Below are 18535 nucleotides of genomic sequence, written 5' to 3' on the forward strand. Positions count from 1 at the left end.
GGTACTTCCATTTATTTACATTGGAACATTTATAATCAGACATATCAGCTCTTTAAAAAAAAGAAACAGATTAAAATAATTCTACGAACAGAAGAAAAATAATAATAAAAAAAATGAACAAATATTCATTTTCACTTCTGCATTAATATCCAGTACGCTGGGTAATGTGCCTTTAAAACACACACATCACCCTCTTCCACACTGCACAGTCACAGTCACAGTCACATGAGGCTGCGTGTGTCATGTGATTGCTGAATTGTGAATCAAAAAATAGCTTCAGTCAGTCCTGGATATTAGGAAACTGCTTTAAATACGACACATATGTGACAGTCTGGACTTCATGCTGAAACCACCAGGTGAGAAACACGCTTCAGTTTCACAGAGGGAAAAAATAACATCCGTATAAAAGTCATTCAAACGCGTTAGCTTTACCGTTAGCCACCACCTAGCCTGCTAAGCTAATTTGACTTGTTTTGCTGTGGACTAGCTGGTTACGGTTTGTTTTGTCTTGCGACATGTTTTTGCAAACTTTTATATAGGAAGTATTATATTTATTATATATATATTATATATATATTATAGTATCGCTCAGTGTTTTCCTAGATTATCGTTGACTAATGGTGTTTTTTTGTTGCTTTGTTGTGTAGGCTGTACAAGGAGTATGCAGTGCAGTGCTCAACGTTAATAACAACTGAACTCTGCCTCTGACTCAAGTCATCTGATAAAAATGGTAAAGTAGACTGACAACAGGTGATGCAAATTAACGAAATACGCCTAAACAAGTACTGCACTTAGGTATAAATACTAAACTTTAGTATATCCATTTTATATTACTTTCTATTTCTGCTGCGCTACTTTAAAGAGGAAGATATTGTATGTTTTACTCCACTACATTCATCTTGACAGCTATAGTTAGTTTACAAATTGAGATTTTTACATAGGAAAAAAAGCATACAGTATATAATAAGATGCTTTGTTATGGTTAATGCATCAGTTGATTGACAAAAAATAATAATAACTCAAATTTCAAGTTATGCCATAGATAGATAGATTCAGAAGGTAAACAAATAAACAGACTGAAGACAGGCCCATAGCTATACTATGTGCTAAATTTTACTATATTTCAAAAAACAGACTATAAGAAATGCCTGAAAAATTTAAACCAAATCAGAATCTGATTTCTTGCCAAGTAGGTCTTCAACATACAAGGAATTTGGTGGCTTTGGTGTGTTGGTGCATAACAATAAGCAAAATAAGAAAAGAAATATAAACAAAGATAAAACAAGCAAGCAACTACTGAAGGACTTTGAAGGACTCAGAACTTAGTTGTTTTCTTTTAACCTCTCTGAATCATCTCAAGACCCCTCAGATTCATCTTGTGATCCTTTGTAGGGGCCCGACTCCTAGGTTGAGAACCATTGGACTAAACTAAAAAACTGCATGGTAGTTAAAACTAGCTCCAGCAGTAAAATGCTGAGGAAGCATTGCTGACTCAGGATAAACAATCTGAGTCATACATAATGATACAGTAGATCAGTCACATGAGCCATTTCACTGCCAAACCAGTACTTTTACTTTGACACTTTATAATGCTTCTCTACCTTTACTTAAGTTAATACACCCCTGTGTGTGTGTGTGTGTGTGTGTGTGTGTGTGTGTGTGTGTGTGTGTGTGTGTGTGTGTGTGTGTGTGTTGTGTGTGTGTGTGTGTGTGTGTGTGTGTGTGTGTGTGTGTGTGTGTGTGTGTGTGTACTTGCTGATTCTTCAGTGGATCATTTTCAAAGATAATCAACTCTTAACGGCATGAATTGACCCCTAAGTTAAAAAAAAAAAAGTGTTGCAAGTTTTAGTTCCTGTTACGTGATGATATGAACATCATACTTTAACTTAACTTTTAACAATCTAAAGGAAGTCATTTTGCTCTTAGACTTGTAGAGATCCTTTACTTCTTTGCACATCCTCATATATGACTATACACTGATATATACAGACATACTCACATATATGTGTTTGTGTGTGTGTAAAAAAATGTATTTGTTGTCACCAAGGGAACATGTACAAGATGTAGTGCAACACACGTGCTGTAGTAGGGAGGGAGTATAAATTATATGTGCATTACTATCTGTTTGTCATTGTTTTTATTGCCCATAATACATGTGTGTTATATATCATTACTTTACTGTCGTATCTGTTCACACATCCTCAGGCTTTAAAACTCAGACCATCATGGTGCAGTGCAGTTCAACCATGCAGTCCACTTATTGCAATAGAACAAACGTAGCAGTTGCCGCAACTCGAGAGTTTAATAGTTCTCTGGATGAAATGTTTCTACTTCTGCTCTACTACATTTCAGAGACAAATACAGAACAACTGCATCATCTCGACAACTTTACTTCCTTTACAAATTAAGACTTTTACATACAAAACATGTGTATAATATGATGCTTTGTTTTCCAAATTGACAGAAAATTAATTGAAAACCATTTTGATCATTTATCAAGTAATTTTCATGCAAAAATTACAAACGTTGTTGGATTCATATTAATTGATGAGGAAAATAATCAAGAGTGCTACAAAAACTCTAATAGTAGACCAGTATGTTATTTAAACCTTACGCATAGTGACTTTTGGTGTTGTGTTATGGCCGTTGACAGCATGAAGTGCTAAACATACATAAAAGGGACATGACCTTTACAGCAAGGATCTGGGTTTGAGTGTGGAAATCCAGTTTATCAGTTGGAATGCTTGCTGAGCTGCTGCACACACAGTCCTCACCTGTGTTTTCCATCTCCACACTGATTTCATTGGTTTCTCACAAGCAGAAAGAAACATAGAAACCAACATAATAAGATGGAATTTGTGGACTGTAATTCAGGATTTTTTTAGTATATATTGTCAGACCACATTTCATCACGCTACGCCGCTCACAGCAGTCTCCTCTCTGTTTGGTGTTCAGGCGCTGCAGATGGGGATCCTGTGTCTGGCTCTGCTGGGCCTCAGCACAGCGCTGGTCTGTCCTGATGGAGGCATGTGTGAGGACAAAAACACCTGCTGCAAGGACACTGTTGGAGGATATGGATGCTGTCCTCTACCACGTGTGAGTTAACGTATGGTTATGTGATTTCTTTAAATTAAACTGTGATGCTTATTGCTGGACTTGCTGCTGATAGATGCAAGTTCAAATGACTTGTTTGCCACTTGCATGAGTACAAGCACAATTAAGTTCTTCTTATTCAATTACACAGTGGCGGACAAAGTGCTGAGATCTTTTATTAAAGAAAAGTTATCATTGCATCATGTAAAATATTCCATGACCTGCTTTCAGAATAAAAGTATTATCAGAAAAAAATGTTTTCTTTATGTTTTTTTAAAGTAAAAATACTCATTATGCAGCAGACCAGCTCCTGTCAGTGTTATATTATTGGATTTAAGGCTGAAACTAATAATCATTTTTATTATTGATTACTGTGTTTGTTATTTTCTTGATTAATTGTTTAGTCATTGTGTAAACAATATTTAAATTTTTAAAAAATGTCCAGAGAAGCAGAGACAATGGAGTCAAAGCGATTTATTAATCATCAGAATAGTTTTCCTATAGATCCAATAATTGATTAGCTTGATCAACTGATGGTCAGAGCTCTAATTGGATTATAAATAGTGGTGCATACTTGCACTCAGGTCAGGTTACAGCAGCCAAACAGCCTGTGTGAGACACTCAGCTTGAGCTTCGCTGCTGCGGTGCATCGTCTAGAGTTTCGGCGTCTCACCCATTTTTCACGCTTGATTTTTCATGTGGTTTTCGGCAAAAGTAGACAGTGAAACAATTTGCTGATGGTCATACTGACATTGTACCAGCAACATTACATTAAACTGACACCTTTCACTATAGTTTCAGTGTCTAGGGGGCAGGGCAGGAGTTTTCTGATGCGCTGACTCAGGCATGTTAGAGATAGAATTTAATAATGTTTGAGCATCTGAAATTTCACCAAGCACTTCTATTATAGATATACCATAACCTGCATGTCAGACGAGATTAATGATGGGTTGGAGGAATTATTATAGTATTTTGAGAATTTACGGTGTGTACACAGTGATCTTTGCTCTGGTGAGTTAACTCTGAACATCATTTTCTGCTGGTTTGTGTTGTGTTCTCTTGTTTGAATCCACCTGTAGGCTGAGTGTTGTTCAGACCACCTCCACTGCTGCTACGAGGGGACGCTGTGTGATCTGGTTCACAAGAAATGTGTTAATAAGACAGTTTCTCTGCCGTGGATGACACGTCTTATTGCCAAACAGTTCTGGCTCATCCCTCAGGTAATTCTAACAAAGGACATTGTCAAGTCAAAGACATGTTATTTTACTTTTTTATTCTTTGTTTTACTACCTCTCCAATGCTCATTAGATGTTTGTCGACTTTTATACAAGAATTAGCGGTGCATAAAGTTCTGGCAGCAACTTCAACCTCTAGTTATGCAAATGTATTCAGAGAATGTAGCTCAAATAACACATTTGATACATAGACACTATTTTCTGTAGATTGACTGATCATTTCAGCTTTGATGTTCAGTCTAATACTGAAGTGTGCTGTGTAATGAAGACTGTGGTCTCGTTGGGCCACTAGCAGTGCTTAACATTTTTAGTCTGTTCATTTTTAAAGTGTGTGTGGTTTTTCAATACAACAATACCATGTGATATAATGCAGGAAAGGAAGCTTAAATCTGTGTGTTTTTCTCTAATTCCATTTACTAAAAACATTCGTAATCCTGCCGTTGGTGTTTTTTGACTCCTGTCATTGGCATTCATGGGCTGTGATGTTGTGATGGCAGCAGCTCAGCGAGAGAGTGAAGGCAGTCATTTGTCCGGACCAGGAGTCTGAGTGTCCGGATGACACTACTTGCTGCCAGCTTCCTGACGGCTCCTGGGGCTGCTGTCCATTAGCCAAGGTGATATAAATGCTCACCCTCCCACAAATCCACACACATACCCAAAAACAATCACCTAAAACCAGAGGCTCAACACAAACCCCAAGCACTTCACACCAAGAAACACATTACACAGTCCACTAGTCAGCTTCTGATGCCGCTTGTGTGACTCCTCTGTAAAAACACTCTGGTAGATAAACTGTCATTTTGAAGATCTTGTTATTTAAGACTCTAGTTCTCTGGTTATGAGCACTTCATGGGAATTAGAAAATGAACAGCTTGTTTATTTTTAATTAGAATATACTTCTTGTTTCAGAAACTGATCAATAAATTAGCCGCAACAGTAATGGAAATAATGTTTTCATACGTAAATGAATTCCAATTGTTTCTTTGTTTTTGAGCGTCATCAAAACTTAACACTTCCTGATATTTTTCAAATCAAAAGTCTACCAACAAATGGAAGACTGCAAAATTTTTATTGTGAAAATTCTGGAGAAAGTGTTGAGTTTCATTCATGGCAGCTTCACATCTTTGGTGATTCTTGCTGTACCGATGAATTAGCGATGTGGAAATGTACATTATAAAGAATTTAACAACACAATAGCTAAACATAGAGGAAGATTTAAGTTTTTTTTAACTGGAGAACAGGGTAAATTAGAAATAAAATTAAAGACCCTGTTTGTACAGAGGTTTTTGATTTGTTCATGTCCAAATTGTACAGTTTATTGATCCTGGTAAACTAAAATCCATATATTTATAAATGTTATGTTTATATGGTGATTTTATTTTTATAAGAAAGCAGTTATGGTTGGCTTGTCATACATTTATAATCCTTTCCCGCTATCAGCATCAGTGCTGCCGATCCCGTCTGCTTTACTTTGTACTTTTCCATCATCTGCAGGAAACTGTGTCCTCGGCTGAAGGGTGTCTCTGACTGTCAGAATGTATTCTCTTCTCTCTGCAGGCTGTGTGTTGTGAGGATAAGCGCCACTGTTGCCCTGAGGGAACAAAGTGTGATCTTGTTCACTCAAAGTGTGTCTCTGCCTCTCTGGAGTCCATCCCCATGCTGGAGAAGCTTCCTGCCAGAAAGAGGAAGAATAATGCAGGTGGGGAATTACTACTATTAAATAAACACCTTCAGACAAGCCATCCAATGGCCAAAGATCAACTTAAAAACTGTAATGTGAAACAGACATCTTGTAAATGAAGAAAAAAAGTCTCACTGATATTAATCTTTTTCTCCACAGTTATACTGCACTAATAACGAATGAATATGTTTTTTTTCAGGTCTTTATGGTTCTACAGCTCCGACTGTCGGTTCAGTGTCGTGTCCTGATGGGAAAAGCAACTGTCCAAATGGTACCTCCTGTTGCCTGTCACCCAAGGGAGACTACAACTGCTGCTTTTACCCAGATGTATGTATGACTGGTACAAATACACAAGAGCTGAAAGTACTACTCGATTAAGCAGTTAGTCGGTTGTCAGAAAATGACTCAATACTTTTGATAAGTCGTTATTTCTGAAAGTCAAGCCACATATTTACATGTAATTTGATACTTTGATCATGTGCAGGCCGTATGCTGCAGCGACCAGATCCACTGTTGCCCCAGCAACACAACATGTGACTTGGAGCTTGAGATCTGCAGGTCTGGTCAGATCCATGTGCCGCTGATGAAGAAGATTCCTTCTATGCCCAACAACAGTAAGCCACTCACATCCATCTTTTTCTCCACAGTTATACGCAGATGATGCTGCACTAATAACGAATGAATATGTTTCTTTTTCAGGTCTTTATGGTTCTCCAGCTCTGACTGTCGGTTCAGTGACGTGTCCTGGTGGGAAAAAGAGCTGTCCAGATGGTACCTCCTGTTGCCTGTCACCCAGTGGAGACTACAACTGCTGCTTTTACCCAGATGTATGTATGACTCTGGTGCAAATACACAAGAACTGAAAGTACTACTCAATTAAGCAGTTAGTCGGTTGACAGAAAATTACACAATACTTTTGATAAGTCGTTATTTCTGAAAGTCAAGCCACATATTTACATGTAATTTGATACTTTGATCATGTGCAGGCCGTATGCTGCAGCGACCATATCCACTGTTGCCCCAGCAACACAACATGTGACTTGGAGCTTGAGATCTGCAGGTCTGGTCAGATCCATGTGCCGCTGATGAAGAAGATTCCTTCTATGCCCAACAACAGTAAGCCACTCACATCCATCTTTTTCTCCACAGTTATACGCAGATGATACTGCACTAATAACGAATGAATATGTTTTTCTCAGGTCTTTATGGTTCTACAGCTCCGACTGTCGGTTCAGTGTCGTGTCCTGGTGGGAAAAGCAACTGTCCAAATGGTACCTCCTGTTGCCTGTCACCCAAGGGAGACTACAACTGCTGCTTTTACCCAGATGTATGTATGACTGGTACAAATACACAAGAGCTGAAAGTACTACTCAATTAAGCAGTTAGTCGGTTGACAGAAAATTACACAATACTTTTGATAAGTCGTTATTTCTGAAAGTCAAGCCACATATTTACATGTAATTTGATACTTTGATCATGTGCAGGCCGTATGCTGCAGCGACCATATCCACTGTTGCCCCAGCAACACAACATGTGACTTGGAGCTTGAGATCTGCAGGTCTGGTCAGATCCATGTGCCGCTGATGAAGAAGATTCCTTCTCTACCCAACGACAGTAAGCATCCATTACTTATCATCTTGTTTAAAGTAGATTTAATAAAATTCTTTTTGTTTTCAAGTTGGAAAAGAAACAAGTATTGATCATTGATCCCTGTTCTTACCTCACTTTCTGTCAGTTGATTGTCCAGACAAGAAGTCAGCCTGTCCTGATGAAACCACATGCTGCCAGATGGCCAACAGCTCCTATGGCTGCTGTCCAATGCCTTATGTGAGTAATTGCCAGTTTATGGTTCTCTGAGAACAAGTTCTTAAGATCTACTAAATTAAATGTGTTCATAGTTGTTCCGGATGGACACATTGGAAGGCATCCTTTAATTTGACTAAAGATTAAAAGAACACAGATAAAAAATCTTCTCAAAAACGGCATTTGTTGGGTATTATTTTTTAAATTTATTAATTTTATAAATGTATTGATTATTCAATTTATTTATTATTTTAAAAAATAAGTTTAGAAATACAAATAAAGCACAAAAATAAGAATAATAACATTAAAACAAACATTAAAAAAAGAAAGAAAAACCGTTCTACATTGATAACATTATCCAATTAACAGTAAACTTAATCCCAAAAGTTTTGAAAATGAAATTGAACTATGTCATGTTTAAGATATTTTTATGACAACGCTGTCTCCACAGTTCACTCAGTTCTATACCTGAAAATGATCAAACTCAAGCATTAAATAATTTAAGCAAATACACATTGCATTAATATGAAAGTTGAACATTAGAAGGAACATTTCCATTTACTTACCAGTCATTAGTGTCAGATTCTGAGTTTACCTGTTGGCTCTGCACATGAATAGATTGCTGAAGTGATAGTTCAGAGGAATTCAGCCTCAATACAGAATATACTGACCCTGAATGAGTTACTTTCCTCTCTTTGTCAAGGCTGTCTGTTGCTCAGATCACATCCACTGCTGCCCTGAAGGCACAGAGTGTGACCTAATCCACAGCACCTGTGTGTCAGCCCGGGGAGACGTCACCATGGCCTCCAAGATCCCCGCTGCTGTGACAGAGGTGGTGGCAGCACAGAGCAAAGGTGAGAGTGGAGCAGTTAAAACCAGGAAGACACTGAATTGGTCTCCCCCTGACTGATCTCAGAATCAGCAGTTTGAGGGGGATCATGACACCTGGTTAAATGCCTGAATGATGAACGATCTGGCTCACGGACAATCAGTCAGCCATATATATGGAAGCATACTTCCTTAAATGGTGTTAAGAACTCTCCTGAGTACTGTATGACAAAGTCCTCTGGGTTTACTGTAGCTGTGTGGGCTCACAGCTGAGACCGATCAGTACCACAAACATACAGACTCAACTTGACTCGGCTGCTCGCTTCCACCACCTACCACTATTGGACAGCAGACTTGAAGCTTGTTAGTGGATATTACTCCAGGTTGCTGCTGCTTGTGACTTTCAAGAGTATTGCTGCTGCAGTTCGCAGTTAATTTACAAAACTTTGTGTCAATAACTATTTTTCATGTTGATTTAAATACTTCAATCATCTCCAGGTCATTTCTTATTTCTACTGTAAATACTCAGAACGTTCTGAGTATTTACAGTATATATATATATATATACACATATACATACACACAGGAATAATAACACCTGAATATCCTAGCACCACTGTCGTCTTGACTGAGACTGTTCTGTGATTCAAAACTGACCTTTACTTTCTGTTCAGAATTGCACCAAGAAACAACTTCTTTTTTTTTCTTTTTTTTTTGTGAGTGTTGTTAGGGACACAGACATCTTAACTTTATTTGGAATTGTTCATTAACAAAACCAACTGATGATTCCATGTTGACGTTCACTGTGAGCTTAGCATCGTGGCGATCATCGATCGACCCAAAGATATTCAGTTTACAATGATATGAATCAGAGAAAAGAAGCAAATCATAGAACCCTGAACAGTTGAATGTTTGACATTTTTGTTTTTTAATGATTTAGGTATATTATCAAAGATTGGTCTCTGTTAGTTCAGTTTCACCACAAAATCTCTAATGAAATTGTATTTAAATGAGAGAAGTTTGGTTATGTTGACACTGATAAAAGTTTGTGTTTATCTTTCAGTCGGTGCTGTTCCGTGTAATGACTCTGTGGCCTGCGCTGACGGAAGCACCTGCTGTAAATCGCTAGAGGGAGAATGGGTCTGTTGTCCTTTACCGAAGGTATCAAGGCTCACAGTGTTTGACTCTGCAGAGCTGCACAGGGGTGCTCAACACATGTCCTGACTCTTTAGACTATAATTCATCTGTTGTCTGCAGAGCTTTGTCCTTTAGCTGTCAGTGATGCTGAAAAATCACCAGAGAGAAAAAGAAGCAGAAAATGATGAAAATAACACTTTGCCAACTGTTAAACATGGTTGTGTAAATACCCTGCCTTGGGCACACAGGAAATGCTGCACAAATACAGGAAAAATGGTTTCCACTAAATATCAGCCATTTCTGGATGCAGATTTCCTGGTTGGTTGGTTGGTTGGTTGGCTGACATCTACAACAAGAATGATGATCCAAAGCAAACCTCAAAATCCCCTGTGAACCACTTCAAGAAACACGGGCTGAAGCTTTTTGAACACCCCGCCCTCTCCTGACCTGAACATTTGAAAATCTGTGGGTAGATCTGAAATCTGCTGTGCGAGCAGGACATACTAAAATATCTCAGAACCTGAAAAGATCTGCAGGAAGAGGCTGAAAATTCAAAAACAGAAAGTCTCTAGAGTGTTTGCAAGCAGTGATATCTGACTACTGATTTAGTGGGGAGGCTAAACCTGTGCACAGTTACTGGTAGCTTTTCAAAATGAACAGTAACAGTACATCAACATTTAAGGAAAGGCTCATTTTAATGTCTGTTTGCTGCAGGAGTTGTATTTCACAGAATGTAATGCTGATGATTGTAGATCCTTACTCCAGCCTGTTTGCTTCACCTTCCCTGAAGGCTGTGTGCTGTGAGGACCACCTGCACTGCTGTCCCCATGGCACCGTTTGTAACCTGGCAGCGTCCACGTGTGACGATCCCGCGGGCAGCGCTGTAACGCCCTGGCTCAGCAAAGTGCCCGTCTTCCCCTTGCTGACCGACAACAGCAAGTGCGACAGATCCACGTCGTGCCCTGGAAAATCCACCTGCTGCAAGACGGCAAGTGGAGACTGGGCCTGCTGTCCTCTGCCTCAGGTGATATATAAGGACAGAGTGAGGACAGTGTTGAGGTCAAACCACACAGACACAGAGGCATTTAAAATCTTTCTTACACTGAAAATATGCATAACATAACATAACTTTTGGCAGTTTATTAGGAACACCTGGCTAAAACTAAAGCATTCCTGCAATAAATCCTCCGTCATGACATTTATAATGTTCAGAGAGATGTTGATTCATCTGTATGATCATTTTGGCTTCAGTTTCACTATGAGCTCTCTGGTTTCACTATAATCATATAGAGCGACAGTGAGTGGGGGGGGGGATAAATGAATCCGTAAACAGTTCAGTTTCCTGTAAGTCCAGTATATTTCTGAAATTAGTCCCAGTAACTGACAAATATGGAAAAAGTTAAAAATGCATGATTTATCAATTGTTTGCAAATGGCCACTCATTTACAGTGTATAGATTTTGTAATTGTGAAAAGATTCTTGTAGTTAACATTTTCATCGAAACAAATCAACATGATGATAAATGTGCAACTTAAACCATCATACAACTGCTACAGTAATAAAACTAAAGTTTAAGCCTAAACAAAAAAAAATGCAAATACATTCTACAATATTATAATAAATGGAAATTAGACAAAAAAACAAATTTTCCTCTTTTTAAAAGTAATAAAGTAAGTAAATCTTATTTTTATAGTTTAGTTTTACTTTGTTTTTATTTTATTTTGTTCTATTTATTTGTTTTTATTTACATGTTTGCTCTTTTTATGTATTTGTACTCTGTGCTCTCACATTTGTTCATTTTCTGATTTTTTGTCTTCTCATGTCTGTAAAGCAGTTTGTGAACTTATTTTGCTACATACATTTTTATTTTATTTTATTTTATAGCTCTTTTAACCATTCTTAAAATAAGGTCCCATTTTAAACCAATACTTTCGAAGCTTTTAGTGCATCCACTTGCATATAAAACAATCATTTTCTTACACTTTTCATTCCGATACTATATAGGAAATAAAATATTAGTCACATTTTAAAAAGAGCATGAAAACAAAAGGAGATTGTAAATGGTCAATGACCTGCACTTATATAGAGCTTTTTCTAGTCTTAGAGACCACTCAAAGTGCTTTACAGTACTTGCAACAATCACCCTTTCACTCACATATTGATACACTGATGGAACAGCGATTGGTGTATGAATATGGATCAAACCACCAACCTTCTGATTAGTGGACGACCTGCTCTACCTCCTGAGCCACATGACAGTATTCAGGCATTTAACAGGGCCTGGTTTTTCAGCTGCTCAGCTTCATGATGTGTGTGTCCTCTGTGTCACCGCCAGGCCGTGTGCTGCGACGATCACCAACACTGCTGCCCTCATGGCACAATCTGCAACCTGGAGGCTGAAACTTGTGACGACCCGTCAGGTTTTTCACCTTCCCTCCCCTGGGTGGAGAAAGTCTCCGCTCTGACCTCTGAGGTTCAGGATGAGAAATGCGACAAGGAGACCATGTGTCCGGGGGGCACCACCTGCTGTAAGAAGAACTCTGGACAGTGGGCCTGCTGCCCCTTACCTAAGGTCAGTTTCTTCTTCTTCACAGTCAAAGGGCTTGTTCAGTGTGTGTGTGTGTGTGAGTGACTGTTGGTCATATGACTGGTGTATTTTGAATCACAGATTGCAGAGGATGTGTTTGTTTGGTGTGTGTTTGGTCCAGTCATGAAGAGGGAGCAGTTATTTCAGACGTCCATGGAAAAAAGTGGATGTTAGATGAGTTACAGATACAGATTTTTTTTTTTTTTTAAACAAAAATACTCTTTAATTCCTCTTTCTTCGTCGAATACTGAACGGATTATCTTTTGGTTCTTGACTGTTGGTCAGACAAAACAAGACATTTGAAGATGTCACTTTGAATTCTGAAACACTGGGAGAGACATTTCTCACAGGTTTCTGATGTTTGACCAAATAATCAAGAAAATAATTTGTAGATTGATAATGAAAAGACGTTACAATATGATCATGCATTAAATCAAAGAATAACACAGTGCACATCTTAATGATGAGAACAGCTGTGTTTTTTGGATAAAAGGAGAGCAGGAAGATTTCAGTGCTGCATTGCATTCTTTGACTTGTATGTCATCTGTTGGAAGTCTTGTTGCGTAAAATATATAACATGTGTGGGACAGAGATCTGGCATTTACAGTCTGTGTTAAAGAGCCATTCAATCTTCTTCTCTCCAGGCTGTGTGCTGCAACGATCAAAAGCACTGCTGCCCCAAAGGCTACAAGTGTAACGTCGCTGAGCAGACCTGCGACAAGCCCGGACACCTGAGCGTGCCCTGGTTGCTGAAGATCCCGGCCCTGCAGAAGCAGCCCGTTTCCGGCCCAGCTCTGCCGCCAGGAACATGTGTGACGCCAAGACCAGCTGCCCCAAGGACACAACCTGCTGCTTCATGGACAGGACCCACAAATGGGGCTGCTGCCCTCTGCCAAAGGTAAGTGAGGTGATCTCTATTAGTTTTCCACCAGTGTGAGGTTGTGAAATAACCACAGAGTTATCGTTGCTGTTCTCCAGGCCGTCTGTTGTAAAGATGGAAACCACTGCTGCCCCAGCGGCCACACCTGTGAGCCTCACCGGTCCTCCTGCTCAAAGGGCCCCCGTGTCATTCCCTGGTTCACCAAAGTGAGCGCTCTGACTGAGCCAGGGTCTGTGTCGGACGTTAAATGTGACGACAAAAGCAGCTGCGCCTCAGGAACGACCTGCTGTAAACTGCCGACGGGAGAGTGGGGCTGCTGCCCGCTGGTCAAGGTCTGTACATCACTGATTCACATTTATGTTAGTTTGAGGAAAGATTGTCAATTTGAGCCTCAGTGATGAAACTGTTGGGTCTTTTAAAATTAAGTGTCTGAAGATAAGATTCAAGAAAGTTCTGTTCTTTTAATTCCTTGAAAACGGCCATATATTTTTATATTTTCTTAAGAATAAGTTGACTAAAGACTATTTTATATAAAATAAATATCAGTAACCAAATTGTTTCACAACATGGTTTTTCAGGGGAATGAAAGTTAGATATTATTTATCATAAAATTAGCATAAAGTTTTACTTTTCAATAACTAAAAACACTCAAAACAAGTGTTTTTTTGTTAAAACCCAACTTGAAAATTAACATCACCTTGTTTTATATATAATCTAAAATCAAACTGACGAACTGGATCGGATCCTAACTTTTAATTATCAAACTAATACTTATCATGCAGAGTTTAGTCTGTGTCATACACATACAATCGCTCAGACCACATGGATGTACATGACACAAAATATACTGTTGTCAAGAAAAAAACAAAATTATTATATTATATATTATATTGTAAACAAACAACTTTCTGTTCTCCCACAATCTCTAGAAATCAAATCAACAAAAAAAGATTGTTTTCTAAAACACAATTCAAGTTCTTCATAGTCAACAAACCAGAGGAAAAAATAGTCTTTAGAGTCTGTAAATCATCATATAATGAGCAATAAAATATAAAATGAATCTCATAAATCACAAAAGAAACAAAGCCTTTCCTCTTCAGGGACACCATTAAATCTGTCTGTTTCTACAGCTGATGGTAATGATGTAGCTGAATGTAGATATGGACACACACAACTTTGACTTGTGGTTGACTTTTGCTTTGTGTAAAAATATTTTTAATGTGACAATAAGTTGTTTTCCATCCACTAACCTGAGTGGAAATACTGAAAATTCATTAAAAAAAACCTAATTGTAGTCTTGAAATGCAGGTGTAAAACACTTGAGTCACACCACTGTTACTTTGTTTATTATTATAATTATTATTGTTATTATCATTACATGAAACGGATTCTTCTTCTCTCTCCTCTTCAGGCGGTTTGCTGTGCGGACCACGAGCACTGCTGTCCTCAGGGCTACACCTGCAACATGCAAACGGGAACATGTGAGAAGAAGAAGGACGCGCTGGTCCACACCCTCCCTCAGAGCAAAGTGGTACGGTCCGAGCCGAGAGACACGGGGGACGACACGGACGTACCATGCGACAGAACGGGGGAGTTTCGCTGCCCCAAACAAGAAACATGTTGCAAGATGTCCGCCACGGAGTGGGCCTGCTGCCCCTCGCCCAGGGTACGTTCACAATCCAAACTCACACCGACACTTCACACTTTGTTGTAGGGGAATTGGTTTTGTAAGAATTACTGTGATGTAATTTGAAATGTCTCTTCTGGTTTGGTCCTGTTGAACGTGGAGAATGTGACAAGTGAACATTATGTCACATGACCCAAAGAAACTGAAGCCACTTCCTGTTTTCTGCCTTGTTGAACAAGCAGTTTCCCGCTGTTGTCACATGTACTGTTTTATTTTGTTCCACTACTCTTTCGTGTGTCAGAGAGCGACGTGTTCCTCACGCGTCTGCAGGACACTCAGATATGATTTAACTTGACTGTGAAATGAATATTAGATAGATTATACATTAGAAAATCAGCTGACAGAGTCACTACGGACAAGTTACACAGGAATCTGATCTGGATAATGTCACATTAAATCTCTTGTTTACAAATATCACTGATGCAAACAAAGCTTGTGACTGTGTATAAAAACATCCAGGAATCGATCAGTGTTTCTTACATTAGTAGATTATTCAATTATCAAAACAGATTGATCAGCTGATTAATCTTTTTTAGCCATTTTTTTAAGCGTAACATACACAATATTTGGATTTTGTGCTGTTAGACAAAATGAGACATTTGAACCATATTAACACCTATTTACTTTAATTTTATAAACAGAATGATTATTGAAAAAATAATCGTCAGATTAAACGACAATACTTTGTAGCAGCTGTAGTGCATTTGAATTTAACCGTTTTAACTACCTGCAATGATCAGAGCTTTAAACATGTAAATGAGAAATCTGGTTTTCTTAGACACGCAACCGTCTTCTAATCAGCTTTTTACAGGTGATCAGTGACAAAGACTTTAGACAGGGGAATTATCACCGTGACAACAGAGCGGCACAGTTAAAGGAAAGATCATCACACACTATAGCAATTTAAAAACAATCAAAACCAAAGTCTGACTAAAAGGGAAAGTAAGACAATGTAGTTTCATGACATTGTTTTCACTGCTGAACATTTGACAAATTCAGGAGAGCTGTGCTTTAACTGCACCTTCAGTCTAAATGTGTATCCAACACACACTTTAAAATGTCAGAAAGCCAAGTCTAGAATAACTAACACACTGATTACTGATGTGTGTGTTTTTTAAATTTGGTGGTGGACATGTCGTTTTCTTGACCATTAGGATCACAGGTTGTATCTTAAAGCTGGTCAGCAACAGTTTTGAATTGACAGGACATTGATTATTTATCTGTTCATGTAGTCTTACACTTAGTAAAACACACCATGCAACTAATGTGACTGAAACCTGCAGCTTAGGAAAGCACCATCTGACTGGAAGCTGTGAGGTTTAAAAAAATATTAACACCTGCAGTTTCAGCTGATTCTTCAGTTTAAGAATCGAAATCTGCAGCGTCTCAGTAAAACAAATATTTTTTGTTTTGACAGGCAACCTGCTGCTCCGACTCAAAGCACTGCTGCCCTGTGGGATACTCCTGTGACCAGAAGTCTGGAGGCTGCACTCTGAAAACCCAGCTGACCTGGGACACTTTGCTCGCGGACAGAAAGAGAGACTTGGTCCCACGTGGACTCTAATCCCACTGAGGTGCACTGATCTTCTTCATCTTTCAGTCCATAACATCCATCTGCAGCTCGTGTTGTCTGTGGACAATAAGGGCTTTTTTTCCCAACTTCCTGTTTGTTTAGTTGGGTGATGGAAGTGTATTTACCACATAAGTATTTGCGATGGTAGGTGTGGAGGATGTTTAGTGCGAGACAGGAAGAAAAAATAAAAGGGCACGCTGCAGTTATCTCTGGCAATTAAGGGGTTTTAATCAAGTGGAAGCACTTTGGTGGGAGAGTCCTGACTGAAACTTAATGTTGTCATCTCAACAGTGAGCAGGAGTCTTTCATGTTTTGCACCTGGCACAAAATGTATCATCCTCATGCTCATGTCCTGGAAATCAATAGACTACAATGATACAACCATGAAACATAGGCAGGACATACTGCTCAGCTTCACACTGTTAATGTTATTCTATATTTTTCTTATTGTCTACAAACGCTATGAAAAACAGTCCATCTCTGAGTCCTCTCTGGCCAGCCTGTGGCATTCAGCCTTAAGCCCATTTTTTTCTCACTGAGGATGTAATTGATGAAATTCACTGGAAAATACTGGACCCATAAAATAAAGCTTTACCAAATATAGTTATAAAATTATTATTCTGCTTTTTCTGCCAGCAAATATCTGTGGCCTGGGAACTGGGAATCAGCAGCAGGACGGAGTGTGTAGGTCTGAGTCAAACTGAACTAGTGCATGTATATTTTCAGGTTGGAGCTGCATGACACGGGAGTGAGATATATCAGGCTTCTTTCCATGGGACGAGTTGACAATAAGAAAAATACAGAATACCATCAGCCCATTTTTGATTTTGTTTTTATTGGAACTGAGTATTTAACCAGTGCTGTTACATTTCTCATTAAAAAGACTTGAATGTACTTGTCGCCTTATTTTGGGCAAAATTAGCTAAAATTGGTGCATAATGTTTTTTTGTTGTTGTCCCCTCTTTATGTCCCCACTTGTTGAGGAAGCAACACTTCTCTGCTTACTGCGTCATTACATGTGCGCAAGTATGATCCACATACAGAGATGATTTAATTTAGTTGTACAGCTGTGAATTTGGTGTATGTTGATTTTTATTTAATCCTTATTTTTTCTGTGACTTAAAGCACCAGGAGTCGTGTAATTGAAATGCAAAGTACTTGTAGAAATAGTTTCTTACAGTTTAGATCTTTATTTTTCTCTTTATCACAAAAGAGCAATGACAGACCAGACAAATAACTCGTGCCTTCTATAATTTCACTGTAAGAGGTGCCAGTCTGTCGGTGTCCAGTTTCCATTCCATCATTGGAAAAGAATTAGCATGCTTTTATTTTGTGTGTTTGGACAGTTGAGTGAAGACTTCTCCAAACACAGCCAAGAAATAAGAGCCAAGTACATCTTAAGGTCATGAGGGAACAAATTCATGAGGGTATGCTCCATCGGCAGAGAACAAAAAACAGACACTGTTGTGTACTGTTGTTTGGTTTAGGGCTTTTTAACAACTCACAAGGGCATCATTTCCTACCAGGGGATGGAAAATCCTATTTAAATCCTTTTCTTCCCCCCTCACTTTTATAGTTCCATGCTGATTATCTTACTGAAATCTCTCTTTAAAAAAAAAAAAACTAATCTGTTTGGCTGCCAAAGTCCAGACAAGAGAAGAGTTGTTCATGTTGGTGGTGGTTGGCACCAGATGGAGTCTGAAGGGAATACCTGCAGACATTGTTCAGGGTGGAGAAACAACTTTACATCCTTTGTTTGATATTTTAATCTGTAAAAAGACACTTCATAGAACATCAGTCATACATAAAGAATAGAAAAAACGCCACATTGTCTGTCATCTATCTTTATAACTTTGAAAAACAAAACGTTGAAATTCAGAGTTCTGAGACCAACCCCACGCCATCGTCTACAGTTTCCAGTGTTTTCAGTGATACATATTGAGTCTTTGTTTTTTGTTTTCTAGCTTATGGAGAAAACTTTTCCAACCGCTGAATCCACTCTTCAATATTGTGAAAACACTGCATCTGATA

The 18535-nt window shown here is 38.7% G+C and overlaps 1 protein-coding gene across 1 annotated transcript; it reads left to right on the plus strand.

The window, feature by feature from the left end:
* Nucleotides 1-223: 223 nt before the first annotated feature.
* grnb (granulin b) lies at nt 224-17398 on the plus strand. The gene is given in 22 exon segments (XM_056366099.1): nt 224-356; nt 648-730; nt 2956-3096; nt 4173-4313; nt 4826-4942; nt 5886-6027; nt 6209-6336; nt 6494-6623; nt 6709-6836; nt 6996-7125; nt 7209-7336; nt 7494-7623; nt 7745-7836; nt 8516-8666; nt 9704-9801; nt 10568-10801; nt 12113-12349; nt 13009-13137; nt 13140-13262; nt 13343-13576; nt 14656-14910; nt 16349-17398. Coding segments are annotated over 21 exon segments (3018 nt in total). The 5' UTR covers nt 224-356; nt 648-727; the 3' UTR covers nt 16496-17398.
* The last annotated feature ends 1137 nt before the right edge of the window (nt 17399-18535 follow it).

The sequence above is a fragment of the Seriola aureovittata genome, chromosome 21 (genome assembly GCF_021018895.1).
Source record: "Seriola aureovittata isolate HTS-2021-v1 ecotype China chromosome 21, ASM2101889v1, whole genome shotgun sequence".
Lineage (NCBI taxonomy): Eukaryota > Metazoa > Chordata > Actinopteri > Carangiformes > Carangidae > Seriola > Seriola aureovittata.